The sequence below is a fragment of the Gallinula chloropus genome (genome assembly GCF_964237585.1).
Source record: "Gallinula chloropus genome assembly, chromosome: 15".
NCBI classification, from domain to species: Eukaryota; Metazoa; Chordata; class Aves; order Gruiformes; family Rallidae; genus Gallinula; species Gallinula chloropus.
In genome coordinates this window covers 7,927,285-7,945,449 of record NC_140100.1, presented here as the reverse complement: position 1 = coordinate 7,945,449, position 18,165 = coordinate 7,927,285, and the positions used below count along the sequence as shown (strand labels likewise).

Below are 18,165 nucleotides of genomic sequence, written 5' to 3'. Positions count from 1 at the left end.
GACAATCCTCTCCAGAGCATCCAACTGCCCACACCCCAGACTTCCCAATGGACTTCAACTCCATGTGCAATTGGTCCCCCACAAACCACATTTACAAATTCCTGCAAATTTTAACATGCTGCCCAAAATAATGAGCAAATCCCTGCTCAGGTGGCTTGTTTTGGGTAGCAAAGGACTCAAAATCTAAAGTATTTCAACTCACTTTAGCAAAGTTAGGATTTGTGTATGGGGAAAAAAAAGGGGGTTGGTTTCTTCGCCCACATCATGTACACGTATTTCACAGAACACATGCTGGAGACATACAGTTATTATTTGAATAATGAGTGCATTTTAGTGAGGGGCTGATACAGCAATCTTATCCTGATGAAATGTGTCTGCACGTCATTCAGCATTCTTGGAACTGTAAAAAGGAGGAAATGCTGAATCCATTATAAATGTCTAAAGGTTTATTTAACAATGGGCTGATGCAACATCCTTTGAAAGGCCTTCCTCAGCAAAAGAGCTGATTTTAAAAGGCATGAGATAAATAGGAACGGAATTGCGTGGAGCCAGCGTGGAAAGGTGAATTGAGAGGTTGTGTTGGGCTACAAGTCTCAACACAATTCAAGAAGCTATTTAAATACATACATATTTAAATGGATGAAAACCAAGCAGACTTGGAAAAGAAGAGCTTACACTCGAATAGACAAGAACAGAGGAATGGGACCTGGAGTATGACCCAGACACTGAGGTCTGAAAACAGGCAAAGGATGGTTCCTCAGGAGCTTGATATGCCACTTATTCTGGCGATGCTACTTGTGCTCCTCTCCAGAGGTAGCAGTGACTAAGGATCTTGTTTGCTTCTCCTCCCACAGAGCAGCATGGCAAGCTTGGTGACCTCCCGTTGCCTTCAAGCTTACAAATCTGGCACCAGGACAGAAATCAAACCTACACGAACACCACTGGATTTAATTTGGATGTCCAGCAGTACTACAAGGTCGTTGAGAGTTTCCATGGATCAGCAAAAGCAGAATGACCTCTCCCCATGCCCAGCCCGATGGTTTTCTGAAGGGCTGTTCCCCTAAAACATCTGCAGAGAAGCACACATGGGGAGAACTAAGCCCCACCAGGTTTCTCAGTGATCTGATGATCCTTCAAAGAACTAGGATCATATCAGCAAAGCAAAATACTAACTTGCCATTTAGACACAGGCTGAGCAGCCCAGGATTAGTCAGTGGATTTTCTTAGGAAAATTAATCCTTGATGCTCCAGTGAAACAAAAGCAATAAAGCCAAAGAAAATCAGATATTCAGTAAGAAGTGGGTTGGAACTACCTATTTCCCACTTGGTTGAAGCAGAAAAAAAAAAAGAAAGTGGGTTTTTTTCCCCTTTCAAGACAGACTAGCTGGATCAGAGGATGGGAGATGCCAGTCTCTCTGGGTTACCCAAGCTGTAACAAACTTGGTGTGCTTTTATCACTGAGAAGACAGGGCTGGAAGCAACCTTCCAGCAAAGAGTTTCCTAAAAAACATACTCATGCATACATATTATTGTAGAACCACATGGACTGGGGAACGGAACGGACATATGCTGACTCCTGCTTCTCGCCAGTACCGGCTGGATTGTGGCTTTTCTCCTCCTGTTGCAGTAAAAAGAGAGCAATTTTTCAAGTTTATACCGAATGTCATTCTATTTCATTTCCAAATATAATCTCCCAGAGAGAAGGTTCGCTTGCCCTATTTCCAATCTCTAAAGTTAATACACAAATTTATATTCCTTTCTCCCACTCGCTCTCCTAAATTAAGAGGCGTAATTACTAGGAACGCTTGCTACAAACGAATCAAGTGCCAAGGGAGAAGGAGCTGTCACCGCTGGACGTCTGCGGCAGCCACCCTCCTCTCTCCCCCCGTCCCCGGAGGATCCTGCTTATGAGGCAGTTTCTGTCTTTCCTATTAGCAGGGGTAGCTCGTGCATGGGAGCAGACACCAACCCCTCCCTTTCCAGGCAGGACAACGGTAAGGAACAAAATGACAGAATTATCTTCAGCCCGACAAGGTGCTCACAAGGACCGTTACTCCCCAATTCACCTTTCGACTCTCCCAAGTCCCGCCGACCTCTTGGGTGATGTCAGGTTTCCTTAATGACAGCGGAGAAACTCAGATCCACCATCTAAAAATTCAGCCCCAGTCTCATCCCGCTCCCCCCCTTCCCCATCTCCAGCACCCTCTCAAAAGGAAGATTGATTATTATAATCAGACTTAGCTCTGACACAGCATTTGCATTTTCAAAGCACAGCATAGTCATTAACTAATTCATCTATCCCAAGGGAGCCCTAACGAGCTTTCACCTCTCTCCCCTCTGATTCCCAATCTGCAGGCAGCCCACAGCTTCTCTTCCAACACCTCCCCTCTACATTGTGCTGCACAAGCACAACTTGGTGAAACTCCAGTTGAGCTCAGTGAGCCAAATTCAGCTCTGCTGCAAAGGAACACAGCGCTGCTGCCACCAGCTGAGGAGGACGAATGCCCAGGCACCCAGTTTCAACCAGTTGCCCTACGGTTTCCATATATAATACAATGCCATAGGGTGTCCCAGGAAACAGCTGTCTTCTGCAAAAGAAGGCCAACACAACAGGGGTCCCAAAATGACCATGCTCTGGTACAAGCAGCACCAACCATGAGCCCAGCATGTGAAGAATGTCATATCCTGCACAGCCCAGCCAACAGGCTCAGGTGCTCACATCCCACCTTCTGCCCCAAACCTTCACCTTTCACACCTTTGCCCCAGGACTCAGCCCCCACCCCTGTTTAAGTCCCTTCTCACAGCCCAAAGTTGCTGGATGCCAACCCTCCCAGCTCACCCACCTCCCTTTGCTCATCTCCACATCCTGCCCCAGCAGAACCACAGAGCCCTGTGAAACAGCAGATAATCGGTGATGAGCAATGATACCTCGTTGGAAGTGCTTAACCTGTGTTCAGAACAAACATTTCAAATACTCTTGTCCAGAATACTTTAGAGGGGGAAAAAAAATCAGGAAAAGAGCTATTTTCTCTCTTGCTTTTTAATCTAGAGCAAATAGGGCTGCTGGCTGAACAGGAGACTGTACCAGTACAGACATTCTGCAGCACCGCACAAAGGACCATGGCTTGGGATCTCAATGGGGGAGTGAAAAACCCCGCAGCACTGCCCAGCCTGGATGCCCCAGCTGACTCTTGCAGGGTAACACTTGGGGCCCTTTTTATCCACAAACCCTTACCCCAGCCCTGGAAGTGGTCTGTCTTCCTCTCTTTGGAGAGCAGATGCTCAGCTGATGCTGCAGCAGGTCTGAAGGCAACTGCCCAGCTCCCTAGCATGGACTCTATGCCGACAGCAAGCAACATGCAACACCAGTCACCATGCAGGGACCAATGTGGGATGGTTTCGAGAGGTCTTTCTTGAGCTTTGTTGCCCCCTTCACACTGTATTCTTCTCTTTCCGTTAGCCTGGGATGGGTGAAGACTGTGACACTTTGGGAATAATCACTACTGGTCCCTTCACAGCAGGAAGGGGCTAGCTCAGAGCTCAAGGTGAGCCAGACTGGGAAGCTGGAGAGGAAGAGGAGCAAATATCCTGTGTGAGAGACCTGCTGAGCAAGGGAACCGGAGATGTTAATTTAAACCCCAGGTTTATTCAAGTATAATTACGCATTCCAGCTCTCGCTTCCAGAGGAAGGAGCAGATGAGGAATCCCTTCCTCCCCACCTTGCCCTGTCCAGTCCATGCTCCCAGAGACCTCACCACTACCATGGAGAGAAATCTCCCAGAGACCTCACCCCCACCGCACCATGGGAGAAAGCCCCGATGGCTCCGAAAAACCCTCTGGTTGCTCTAACAGCTCATTTTGAAGAAGGATCACCTAATTTCACGTTCATTCAGCTCAGAGGCTCTCTGCTGTTATCAGCCTCGCTCCACCACTTTCACCAGCATGTAGATGACTGTTGCCTTTAATTACTACTGAAAGCTCCTCCCATCAGGGAGAACAAAACAGCTGGTGTCCACTGAGAGAAGGAAACTCCGGAGTAATTAGCCTTAAATGGCTGACACCTCCTTCCCATTACTCCTGGTTAGAACAGCACAACACAGAGGAACGGTCTCTTTAGGGAACCTCTCAAGGTGTCAGACTGAATGTGCTGCAACCCCATCCAGCGTGGCCACAGCAACCGGCACAGCGGAGATGTCAGAAGAGCATCACACAGGTCGCTTCCTTCATGCAGGAGGAGGCACTTTGGCTAGACACAAGTCTTCTACCAGCTTTAATTCACGGGCAAAGAAATACATAAATAAATAAATAAAGTCTGCAAAGGTGGCATGCCGCTTCCCTACAAAGTTTGGATATGGTTTGTTTCCTGAACATACACCCTCGAGGAGTTTGTGGAGCATTCAATTCTCATTAGTAGGTAGCTTGTAATCCCACCTCTCACCTCCCCCATCAGTTTTCTGGTTGAAAAATCATCACATAATAAACAGTCAGAGCAGAATCTATGCCTTTTACCGACCACCCAGGAAGATCAAAGGGGAAAAGAAAGAGGAATCTAACACCCATTTTGGTTCCTTTGTCTCCTAACATGAATACAGTGCAATCAATCTCTGCTTAATACTGTAAGAGAGCAAAGGAGCCTTCACCAAGTGCTAGACTTGAAAATTGAACTTAATCCTCTTGCTCCGACTCAGATGGAACAACCAAGTTGTACAAGCCTGTACTTCAACATGCTCTTAAGAACAGCTCTCTCGCTCTCACTGCATCTCCAGCCCAATTTTGCAGCTCGCTACAGCTGGGAGCACTGTTTCCTGGCACATCTTGGCAGAGAGAGGGAGGGTGAGTGGGGGCTTTCATGCTCAAGGTGCTTTCTGAACTCCCCAAGTTGGGAAACAGGAGGATGGCACAGGGGATGCAGCTATGGGAAAGCAGCGGCTCTTGACAGTGCCTCCCAGCTGCCTCCAAGGAAGTGGCAGATGCTCCAAAGGAGTCTTGTTCCCCAAACCTTTTCCCAAAGAACAGGCTGAGAAGAGCAGATTGAAGGTTTTCTAGCTAAACGACCCAAGCTGAGGCCCTCCTGCAACAAGAAGCAGCGGGCCTTTCATGCTTAAGAAATGGGAAATCTCCTTCCTCGTGCCAAAAATTAAAGGTTACAGGGCCCTGCCAAGACCGCTCTGCCCATTTCAGCCTCTGGGGATTATGCCTGCAGTCCCCTTCACTTGTCAGCAAGCAATCACAGCACGAACAGCAAAAAGCAATTCCTTCTCAAATTCCACATGTTCAGCTCTGGTGCCAAAGCAGAAACCTGGCATTTTAACCTCTGGTGAACATGTTCCTGCTGCCACCAACAATAAGCTCTGAGGTCCAGCTCGGAGGGGAGGGAAGGTGTAATAGATGTGCAGCGGGTGACATTAGCACTCAATACAGCATCAACAGGACAGGGCCTGGCAGGAGCTCCATTTTATACAGCCAGTCTTTAGAGGTTAATGAAATATTCATAAATAAGTTAAAATTCTCCTGACAAGCTAGATCCTGTACTACAACAAAGAGTTGTCAGCCTCAATTAAGCGATTCCAAAGAGGCAGGGCACTGCCATTCATTATTTACCAAGAGGTCATAGGAAAAATTCTGCTCTATGATCTTCTCGTCTCAGTGGATAAATTAGGTTTTACAGGTCCTGCTGGAGGACTCAGCTGCCCTGGAGAGACCCCTGCCTGACACCACAACTACATACCCCAGCATCCAACAGCCAAAGGCAAAAACCACTGGGAACAAGGTCTTCTATGGGCATTGAGACACAAAAAGATCGAAAGCAAACAAACAACACAGTGAGCTGATTAGGCTGTCAGTGCAAGGACTTAAGACAGTCTTGAAACTTCATGGGGTTTTAAGCCTTCATATCCCTCTTTGTAGACACAAAGTCAGCCCTGGGCAAGAAGAAGAGTACCCAGCAACCTTTGATCTGCAGGCACATGCCCTCAGTGCCCCCTTAGATCCCATAGCTAGAGATGTTCTCATTCTCCCTCAGGATAAACTGTGCTTACAGAATTGCCCTTCTCAGATCGGATGTCTCAGGATGCTCCTCTTCTGATGCAGGTACACCTTCCCAGGACCGTGAAAGAAGGAAGAAAACACTCTCCCATCCTTGCTACAAGTAAGATGGAGATTAATGACTACTTTGTCCCATCTGCACATGAGTGTTCAACAGATCAAGCCTTTCCCACTCAGGAATGCACTGAAAGCACATGTTCCTTCTATAGCTTCTCCAACCTGCCTTGTAGGCAAGACAGGAAAAAAAGGAGCAGAAATCACCAAAAACCTCGAGGTGCGTGGGATTTCCCCCTATATCTCAAGTGCTGAACAAAGCAGAGAGCCTCTGCACCCTCCAGGGAATTGTAGTGCAGCTAAATTGAACCACACATGGTTGATGTAGCCCATAAACTTCTTACAGACTGCGAAGTTGAATGTAGCCTGGAAAAGCACAATCCATATTAATTATGCCTTTTGTACCTCAATGCCTCTGATAATATCCCTGCCCCACTCATTTTATTTTACTGACTAACTCAGTATAACTCAGATTTCGCAGTGACAACAGCAACACTGACAACAGGGCTGCTCAAATCACAGCACCACAGTGTCCTCTGTGCAGGAAAACCATCCACCCTTCTCCTCTGCTCTACAACTGAAGGGAAAAAATCCTGATCCCCTTCTCCCTCCCCAGTCCTTGTTCCACTTCCAATCCTGCAATGCAAAGGTGAGAGCTGATCACTGAGTTGAAAAGCAGAGCACTCACTATCATCCTCTCCACCAAAAAGCCACCCAAGGCTTTTGTCAGTCCTGCTCGGGTTTTCCAGGTATATCTGTAGCACGGAGGCCTCTCCAAATGATGGGCTGAGAATAAGATCACTGTCTGTGCATCCCACCTGAGCTTGAACTGCTGTTCCATTTTGGGTCAGGCTATCTTCTTCGCAATCCAGCTCTACTTGTCTCATGGGAAGCCCAGATGGAGGAGCAGCCATGAGGCAGCTCTCTGGTTCTGGCAGCTGCGTTTCCTCCTGGTGGAAGCCCTAACCCCATGTCAGCTGTTATTGCCTTCAGTGAGAAAATGAAACCAGTCCTGCTGAAACCAAGCGGTGTTGCAGCGTTCCATAAAACCTTCCCGTTAATGGATCCAACAGCAGGTTCATTTGTGTAATGGGACTTTTAAACAGACCGTTTATTTCTTTTTAATTTGAAGGCAATGTACTATTTGATCCCATGTGCCTGGCTAGATTTTTAAAACAGGGCTAAACCACAGGAATTGACTCACTGAGTCTCTTCTTCTAACCTAATTAAAACAGCATTGAGATATTAGCATGCCGAAGTGTAGCGTACCCATCACCCCTCCGGTCTACAGGCAGTTTGTCAGCTCTCACCTACCAGGATCCCAAAGCTTCCACCACGCTTTACTCTGCCAGCAGTGCCCTGCAATAGATGCTTCTGATGTTGCCACATGTTGAACGTGAATTTTCCAAGAGGGAGTATGCAGCATCCAAGGCCATCCATCATTCCCTACACTAAGACAGAGGGAAAATAAACCCCCTCTGTTCCTCAGAGCTCACTGTGTTCCTACACCACGGGGAAGAGCGGGGGCTAATTTAAATGGAGTTGCTTGCAACAAGCACTGAGAGAGAGCTCTCAGCTAGGGAAAGGAGAAGGGAAAAGTGGCTCTGAGTACTCCCATCCCTCTGTGCCAAGGATTACTCTACCTGAAGAACCAAAACTCTGCTGTAAAAACCCAGGGAGAAAAGTTGAAACAAGGGGTTGATGACTCCTGTGCACTCACCCTCCTTGTTCCAACAAATGGGGTTTGAAAATTATCAGGACCATGCAATAAAATGAAGAACAACAGAGAAACTGTGTAGTGTATACAGAACAAACCAGCAACAAAACTTAAATAGCCGAAATAAAGCCTCATGGTAGAGGAAAAGACATCTCAGACACATGACAAAAACATTTAAACCAAGAAAAATTCACAACAGCCAGAACCTCCCTGACAAACCGAGTCTGCACCTGTCAGACACTCGAGAGGAGGACAAAGAGGTGGATGAATCCATCGTGGGATGAATATCAGCGCCATGTGGTAGTGGAAATGGGTAAGGGGATTTTGCAATGGAAGACTTGGGCTACCTCCTGGACAGAGGTATCTGCCTGTACTAGGAGCTCTGGTAGAAGATTCCTCTGTTCAAATTGCTGCTGGAACATTGGCTGGAATGATGTGGCTGCTCTGGTCTTCAAAGGAGACACAGAAAAAGGGGAAGAGATGTAAAGAAAGCTGCAGGGTTCATGAGGAGACAGAAGAGCCTGTTTTAAGACAAGACTGAAAGAGCTTGATTTGTTTAACCTAGACAAATGAAGCGCTGGGAGAGAACAATTGCTCTCTATAAATATGTCACAGCATAAATACGAGGGAGGAAGAACAGTCGCTGTAGTTTAAGGAGAACATTAGCACAAGGAAAAAATGGGTATTAACTGCACATACGTTTTCTGTTGGATTTGGGAAGATTTCAGCTACCCAAGCCCATCTTTCAATGACAGCAATGAAACAAACCACCTAAGCAGGTTCAAGATAGGCCTGATAAATTTATGAACTAAGGCATATGCCGCAAGTGCCTCAGCTACCAAAGGACTGGACTTTACGATCCCAGAGTCGTTGCCTTACTAAAGCTACTGCTGTGTCCGTGCTGCTGCTCAGCCAAGTGCTGCACGACTCATCTCTCTCAGGATTGCCAGGGTCACAGAGGGCATTAGGACAAAACCTGTCAAAAGGTAAGGAGATCTGCTGTCACCTTGCTAAAACAGTTTGGAAATGATGAAACACTCTTGATGGATGGAGACCTCATGCACCTCTTAGTCATCTCCTTTCCCTTCTCATACTTGTTGGTTCTAAATACACTCCAGCTAAGCTTCATTTTTAATTACAACTACCGTGGTTCAGTACTGTAACCCCACATTTAATTGCCATCATCCCACTGCAGTTAACACAGAGAATTTACATTTCTGCTAATGGACAGCACTGGGACAGGCTGCCCAGGGGGTGTGGAGTCTCCTTCTCTGGAGATATTCCAGATCTGTCTGGACACCAACCTGTGCGACCTGTCCTAGGGACCCTGCTTTGTCTTCCTATGGCAAAGCTCACTTCTTTTACACTATCACTGTGATCACCTGTAAAGCGAAATGCAACAGAACTTCTATCCCTGCCAGGAATTTCTCTTAAGTATCCAAAGTTCTTCAAACTCAGGAGGATTGATCTAAGCACGAGAAAGTGAGCTCTTCCAGCACTAATGGCAGGGGTTTATGTCCTGGGTGTGTCTCTTGCTGTCTGTGTACTGATGGCTGTTGCGATTTTTCCAAACTCTGTGATTTTTCCACCTTACTTTCCAGTTAACAGCTAGTTCCCAACTACATCACACAGTGTCCTCCAGGGTGATTTCTTTCATGTATCTTCCTTTCTGTCTTCATTACTTCTCCTGATAACCATCAGTGCAGCTAGTCACTGACATTTCAGTTAATCCTAAACATTACGGTATCATCAGGCTGAACACACGATTCGGCTCCTTCCTTATTCCTGACCCGCCGCCCTTAAATAAAGGTCTCCTGATCTTTGCAGAGGGTTAAGAAATACTTTTATTCGCAGCAAGGGACATTCATTAGTTTTATTTTAAGGTGTCTTTATTTCTTCTGTGAGGATGCTCCATTTAGGCCATTCATTTTGAGATGGCTACATTCTTGGACTTGAAATCTTCTTTACCTCCCACCCTGTTAAGTAATTCTCCTGACTCTTATACCCATCCTTTTTAATCTGCCGGAGGGTGAAATATAATTTGTTCCAATGAGCAGTCTATAGATTTCAGAGCCCACATGGGCCAAGCTGTCTTTTGAAGATGAAAGCCAAAAGATATCCAGAGCACCTCAGGGCAATGAAAATACAGGTGATACGTTTTTTAATACCAAGCTGACTTTCCTCAGGGATTAATGATGCAGAGGGGAAAAAAAATTAAAAATAAAAATCCTGACATGAATGCCCCCTGCTACAGAACCAGACCAAAAGGAAGCCTAAGATCAGGGATCCCAGCCGTCACGCAAATGGCAAGCTTGAGCCAAACAATTTCCTCCTGTCTATAAAGGGAGAAGAAAAAAGGCAAATGAAAATTAGAAAAACTACCATATCTTCTGCTTCTCTTCCTTGGGGAGGAAAAGAATAAAAATAATGTAACACAAAAGAAAGAGTTTTCCTTAAACAGTATGTTGGAAGGAGCGAAGCTAGGGCTCAGCTCCACACCAGCAGAGCACTAAGCTACCATACTGTTAGACCCTGGGACCACAAACCAGTGAACTCTACGAGCAATCTCCCAGCATATCCTGGAGATAAAGCCATCAGAGCCCTAGCCTTGATAAAGCAAGCTTCCAGCACTGATAAAACTGTCAACTAATGCACATACGTACACCGAAACTGCAGTGAGGAAGCGTGCTTAGGCACAGGGAAGAAAGGCTCACAGCAGAAAGCATTCTATCAGCAAATAAACCAAACATAAACCCCACAGATCTGCTGGACATCAAAGTCATCGGAGCTATGTCGCACTGGTAACTCGCTACGTGCCACCTCTCAGGAGAATTGGGAGGCACCGGTCCCTTACACCGGGAAGACAAACTGGGAATAGAGAAAAATAAATAACTGAAGGGTTAGAGGGAGAGGAAAATCAAAGTTCCATTGTTGTAATTACACAGCACAATGATAAGGGTAATTTTTCTTAAATCAGAAAATAAATTCAAGGTTCAAGTTCCCTGAAGGATATAAAATATTAGAGGATTTTTTATGGTTGTAATCACAAACTCATTTCTCCAGCCACTACTGGCCGTGTCTAATTAGGGCAAAGTATGTTAATGATACAGCGGCACAGCCCAGAGACGTCTTCAGTTGCAATATTAATTGCATTTAGGGAAAGAAGCATGAATTGTGCTTATACAAGCTAATTAGTATGGGTTTGCTAATTAATACTGGAAAGTCAAACTGCTTTTGTCTTGTCAACTGCAATTAGCTTAAGATGTTTAAATTTCTTCTCTGTTTTTTTTTGTTCTTCCAGTAGTAAACTCACTTTAGCAATGAAACGGTGTGCTGGAGTGCTCAGCAGCAGGGACTGCGGCAAGTCCATCCCACCTCCCTCCAGTGAGACCCTGTGCCCTGGCCCCACAGTGTCCCCATAGCAAGCACCACCCTTTACTATCTCACACAAACTCACTCTCCTCCAGAGGACGCAGAGCATGCAGGGACTCTCTTCTGGAGACCACAATCCTACCAGATTTCTCTCACAAGTGTTTTACTTTGAAATGTTGCTATGTAAAGAACGAATTCTCTGCCAGGGCATCTAAGATGCTCCCCACAGCATACAAGAAACCCTATCAAACTCATCAGTGAGATCCAATCAGCTAGCTCACTGCCTCCAGAGCTCATGGCTTCATTTCCAGTGCTCTGGGGATGATGGCAAAGCCATTAGCGCTCTTCAGGGTGGCAGTAGAAATGTCACCTCCCCAGAGGTTTATCCCAGAAGCAGCCCAAAGACCCAGCAGACTGTATGATAGCACCTGACAGGTGTTTATTCCCTTTCACTTAGGGCCATAAACCTGTTTGTAGAACGGCTGATGAAAAGCAATATCCACATCTGTCAGCACCCAGGGCAGGACGAGCCCTTCTGCATCCCCCCAGCCACCGAGGCTTAACATCAAACTAACGAGCAGCGGGTGGCGGGTGGAAAAGGGGGAGAGGGATGAAAAGGAAGGTGAGATGCCAGGAATCCAAATCAGGCAAACAATTCCTCAAGTGTCAACTTCAAAGGAGTCTGAAAAATAAGGCCACCCAGGTGAGAGGCTGCTCTGGAGATGGGGAGGGGAGAAACCAAAACCAAGCAAAGAACACTTTGTTGGACGGCAGGGAGGAGAGTGGGGCTGATGGTATAACCATGGAAGCGTTGGCCGGGCAGTTAATGGAACAGCCCTGTCCAAAGGGGCAGACCTCTGCCACCCCAGCACTGTAGAAGACCAGAGGTGACACATCTTGCCCTACCAGGGAGGTTTCAACTGGGTACAGAGAGGAGAAGCATTTTCCACCAGTGAAAGGAGCAGCTATAAAGTCACCTTTCTCTGAAAAAGTGGAAACCCAGTCTTCTCCTCTGCTGGAAGCACTTTTACTAAGCAAAATTCAAAATGCTGAATAAAGCCCACCCCTCACAACCTGCAACCCATCATCCAAAGCACTACAGACTACAGCCTGTTCACAGGAGATTGATGGAAGATTTGCAGGAAGATCACAAGTCCTGCAGTTTCCCACTACATAACCCTTGGGAATAAGCTCCAAGCCCCAACTGCTTCTCATCCACTGCGGCTGGGAGATGCTCCCCACCAATTAGTGCTTTAACACTGGAAGTGCCAGATCCTCCAGCTCTCTGCTAGCCTGCTTAATAAGACAAACTTCTGAAAGCAAACAAATAGTTCAAGCCACAGGCTTAACGAGCTGGAAAGAAGAACTTTGAATGTTTAAAAAAAAACACGCTTCAAAACATTTAAAACATAACAGCAAATTTATCCTCCAATACGTCCAGTGAGCACACCACAACATTGATTGTATAGAGTTTAAAACTATAACAAGGCAGCATGTAATGAGATCAGATGGTAAATAGGATTAATTCAATTTTCTTTGGAAATCTCAGTTCCGACCTGCGTCACCAGAGAAAGCAGCTGAGCATACAAAAAAGTTTGCTCACTATGTAAGACCACCCCAGAACTGGAATCAATTAACACTCTCATTAGGGAAAATGAGGTGTTGAAACAGCAAGGAGCACAAGTTTTTCCCCCAAAAAATATAATAAACTAGCAGACATATGGCAACCTATTCATAGCACAGTGGGGGCATGCAAGTTCCACCCTTCAGTGCCCTAGGAGAGGTAAGCAGAAGGCTAAGAAGACTAACGTAGCACTGTAGTTTATTATTTGGATTTCAAAGCAGGGATCTGTTTAGCACCTACTTACTAACCAGTGACACATGCCCATTTTTTCCATTAGATATAAAATTTATTTGGAATAAAGCACAGAGCAAGTGTCTATGTTTTGGGCACTGCTCAGGTTTGTCTTGTGACTAGAAGTCGTTGCAGGAATCCCACCACTTGCCCTTTAGCAAATACACTGGTTCAGGAAACACCTTGTTTATTCCTGAAAATGGAGAATTGTATACAACAGCCATGAAACCACACATAAATCTCCTACTGCCTGGTTGTGTGGCCTCTGTTCTTTTGGTCCTTAAGGGAACTGCTGCTACGAAATAGACAAACCCAGCAGAAAATTAACAGATATTATACAAAACTAGTTCATGGGAACTCTGTGGCATGTCACCTGCTTGTCCCTTGCACATGCAAGACTGAATCAAAGGCCCTCCCAAGGAAGGAGGGAGTATGTTCAGTGTGAAACTAAATGTCTCCTTCTGCAGCCAAAGAGAAGGCAAATGACCAAGAAGGAACACAGACCAGTAGATCTCACCCAATGCTTGTTCCAGGTGAGTATGGAGGCAGCGCACCAAGACTAGCAACAGTGATAGAAACTTTTCCAGTGCTGTTCCTTTCTGAGTGTTTGGAACTGGGCCACTGCTTCAATGACTGAACTTTGCTTATGTCACTGCTCTGTAAAACAATCAGGGGAAAAAAAGAAATGAACACTTACCATCTCTGCTCTTTGCTTATGGTTTCCCACTTCTTCCAGGACTTGGGATAGCTGAGCCTTCGAGACAAAAAGAAAAAAAGAAGAAAATGAACTGTAAGATGGATTTTTAGGGGTAAGACTGTGCTCCCCTGCCCTCCTTCCCCCTTGGAGCAATAAAGGCACAACAGGCATCACGATTTTCACAGCACTGAAAGGAATTTTTAAGTGCTGGGTCTTGTCCTGCCCTACCAGCATCCCATTCCATGAGAAGCCCTGTCCCACAGAGCCTGGAACCTGCGTACACAAGAGTGAACAAGTTCATTGCAGAGACGAATTCTGCTGGATCAGCTATCCCAAATTTCAATCCCATTGGCCAGAGAAGCCTCTCCCTGTTTCAGAAAGAGATGCCTAAAGCCCACCTCATTTTGCCAAGCTTAATTTTAGAGAAATGCAGAGCCTTGCTCCACAGCTCCTGTAAACTACCAAGAAATCTTCTCTGCATCATAACCCTGCTGAATTCCCATGAGAAAAGATCCCACACAAGGTGTTTTATTTTGAAGAGAAAGCTGGAAGTTTAAAGCATCTCTTTGGTGAGGTGAGGGAACCCTGGCGCAGGCTGCCCAGGGGATGTAGAGTCTCCTTCTCTGGAGATATTTCAGACCTGACTGGATGTCGACCTGTGTGACCTGTCCTAGGGACCCTGCTTTGGCAGGGGGTTGAACCCGATGAGCTCTGGAGGTCCCTTCCAACTCCTACGATTCTGTGGTTCTGTGATTCAAACCAGAGCAGAAATACCTTACAATCTCCCTGCATTACTTGGGGAGAAATGGGAACTCGACTCACAGGAGAATCTTTTGCAAAGTTTTGTTTATGAAAAAAGATTTTTAAACCAAGAGGCTGTTTTGAAGAAGGCTGAGGGAAGCCACACAGAATACTTCAGTGCTATTACTTCCCACATCTTTTCTTTCACAACAGTCTTCTGGCCTGTAATCAGCCTTTCTCTGGTTAGAAGAAAGCCCCAAAAATAGTCACCACCGATGGCAGAGAAGCAAATTTAAACAATGTAAACAAACAAGACAAGATCTTAAAAAAAGGAAAAAAAAACTTTCCTACAAACTAGTGCTTGTGATTTCAAGCAGATATTCATTAAAACCCCCCAGAGTCCCTCTAACAATCTCTTGCCACACATGAAATGAGTCTTTTGAGTACTACATCCAAACCTCAGACAAATAGTGAGCCCTTTATTACAACGGAAAGGAAAGCATTAAGCTTTGAAAGCTAACTGCACTGAAACACAAGCAAACACCCAAATTACAGTCTCAGGGTTCAGCACAGCAGAAGTTCAATTTTGCAAAGAACCAACCAAGCGGTTCCAGACCTCCCCAGCCCCAAAACGCAGTGGAAACTGGAGAAGTTACAGGTCCTCACTGTGCAGGGCCTGGGATGATGTGACATTATTTAAGGAACAGACCCTCAAGTAAGTTGAAAAGGGTTTTAATACAAACCTGGGACCTGGCACTGGGAAATGAAACATGCTCATTAAACACCACGGGAGATGCCAGTCCCAACCAAACACAGAGCACACGTACAAGGAAGTAAGAAGAAAAAAAAAAATGAAATTATCACCAAATTTGATGCTGAAACATCAGGAAACAGTAAATTTGCAAGCATCTGGGAAAGACTTTTTTCTCTGCTACTATTGAATCAGGTAGAATTATACCAGCAGGATGGAACCAGGAGGGAGTCACGTGGAGAAGAATTAGAAAACATCCCCTCAGCGACGTTATTTCTGAGATGCTAGCACAGCCTTTGCAAAACACCTGAATAGCTTATATCCACACACCACCACCACCCACAACTTGGCTGTGTATTTATTAGCCTTATCTATATGAAGATGATCTTCAGGTGGGAACTACTGGCCTATTCTAAACTAGATGTAACAACCTTTAAAGAATTACCTATTTGCTTACAGCAGCTACCACTCCTGAACTTGAGGGTCATGTCTCTGTTGGGTCTGCACTGTCAGTACAGATTTCTGTGGAATCACAGAGTAATTCCAAGTGGAAGAGGCCAGTTAGATGCCCTGCGCAGAGCAGGGTCAGCTATGTCAGGATGCTCAGGGCTCTTGGCCAACTCAGTTCTGAGCATCTCCAAGGACGCAAACTCTAAAACTTCCCTGAGCAATCTCTGCCAAGCTTTGGTCATCACCTTCACAGCAGAAATATTTTTCCTTCATAATATCAAGACAACAGTATTCTAGGAAACTCTTTAACTGGGTGAATAGAAAAGCATTTTAAATCACAAAACCTTTCAGAAAAAAATAGGATAAAAAAGACCCTGGCAGGTTTTACTTCAGGAAGAGGCTGCAAAAGCTTTTAGACAGGAGAAAAATAATATGAAGGGATGGAGGAATCAGAAATACAAACAGGAAATATTCTATAATTTATCTTATGTATGATACAGCTTGGGGAAAATAACCAAATGCAAACCTCTCAAGCTGCTCTGCCAGCAGAGACCTAGGGGCAAACCTGAACAGCAAGTCCAAGCCAGCAGCATGATAACAGCAGATCAATATGATTTGGAGAAGCAATCAGATAAGAATTAAATCATGAAGCAGGTTTTCTTCATTGCATTTATTTCTAGGCAGCTCATCTCAAAGGGAAAGAGCAGCTAACTAGTGGGAATTCAGAGAACAGCAGCTAAACTTACTAGATTGCTGGAAGAAATGATTTATGAAGATTAAAAGATTTTTGAACGTATGGTTTGACTACAAGTCTCACAGAAGAGCAAAAGGGACATATTTAATGCATCCAGAGCCATCACAGTGATACAGCTGGAAACAAGGAGGCTTTGCCAGCACAGCTGATGCTGTGTGATGCACTCACAGACCGGGGCAGGGACCCTCCAACCGCTGGCTCCCGGCTCAGGCAGACACAGAACAACAAGCCCATGCCCAAACTTGCAGTGGGGTCCCCTGTGCCTGCTCTAGCCTGGCTGTGAAACAGATGATCTGAATGCTTTATCACATCCAGTTTGTAAACATTAGCCCTACCCCAGACTTTTTATTAGCTTAAATCAAATATTGAACCTAGCTCAGCTGTTAGAGGACAGCTGCTTGCAAAGTGATTCACTGCCATATTCCTTCTAGGCCACAAGAAAATACAACCTAATCACCAGCAGCATGACAGATGCACACAATTTTAATTATGAAGAAGAAATTAGGCTCTGAACTTATCCCCACACCTCACTTCATCAGAGTGCTTTGGAGGAGCTGCCAGCCACCACGGCCCCGTCAGGAAGGAGCTGCAGAGGGACCAGTACCCAGCAGCATGCTGAGCCCCTGTACCCAGTCCCACTGCAGAGATTTGCTGGGAAAGACCTGAAAGATGCAGCATCATGTTGAACAGGCTGCCCAGGGAGGAGGTTGAGTCACCATCCCTGAATGTGTTTAAAAGATGGGTAGGTGAGAGTACTTTGAGAGGTGGTTTAGTAGAGGACAGGTACGGTTGGACTTGATGATCTTCAAGGTCTTTTCCAACCTGGTGATACTGTTTCTTGGAATTCACCTTTTCAGGACTAACTGGAGATGGTGCTCAGGAGTCCCTGAGCCCTGTGCCAGCAGGAATGGGGGTTTATCTGCTCACCAGTCCCATCTCCAAGTCTCACACTGGAAAAAGCAATGTCCTGCTGAGATGTACCTCAAGTCTGGTTTATGGGCTTTTCAAGGGAAGACATTCACCTTCGTATCTTGTGAATCTCTCAGTAGGAAAGACCTGCGTGCTGAATTTCCAGACTGTCCATAAAAGTTAACTTAAAGCTCCAAGGAAATTCTCATTACTTAATACACATGTTCAGTTCTCACAGATCACTGAGCTCAAACATTAAGGAATCTGATAAGCAGATATTAAGAATCAGATACACAAATACCTGTAAAGTTCAATTTGCCCCCTGAAGGCGGCACAACCAGGTAAAGCAAGCAGCAAAGCAGGAAAAAAAATACAAAATCTCTCAAGTATTCACTCAATTACTTTAAGCCTCAAAAAAAAAAGGGTTTGTCAATTCAAAACATTCATCTTACATGACAACACAGTCTAATCTACTGTCAGTGCTACTGTCATCCTCAAAAGAGAGCGGCAGGAGAGGAAAGATAACCTGTGCTCCGGCCTCGCTGGGATACAGCGGCTCAGGGCTGAAAGAGGAGCAGGAATGGTTTCCAAGGAGAGGAACCGATTCAGCTCCTGAAGAGACATCTCTGAATTGGTTAGCTTGCTTCCCTGCATCAATAATTTGTCTTCTATACCTTCCAAAAGTCAGTGCTGGAGGAGGTTGGTCAGGGAGGGTTTAATAAATGAAACTAAAGCAATCTGGTGGTTCTGGTGCAGGTGTTAACACCGAATGCATCCACAGCCCCACACTCTTCTCTGGGGGCTGAACGTGAGCCGACTG

At 45.6% G+C, this 18,165-nt stretch overlaps 1 protein-coding gene across 1 annotated transcript in view; it reads right to left on the bottom strand.

The window, feature by feature from the left end:
- Window positions 1-18,165, bottom strand: part of MAD1L1 (mitotic arrest deficient 1 like 1) — a 377,764-nt gene that overhangs the window by 174,520 nt on the left and 185,079 nt on the right. The window contains exon 13 of the mRNA XM_084271156.1: window positions 13,741-13,797. Within this exon, the coding sequence (XP_084127282.1) occupies window positions 13,741-13,797 (57 nt within the window). The remainder of the gene's footprint in view (window positions 1-13,740; window positions 13,798-18,165) is intronic.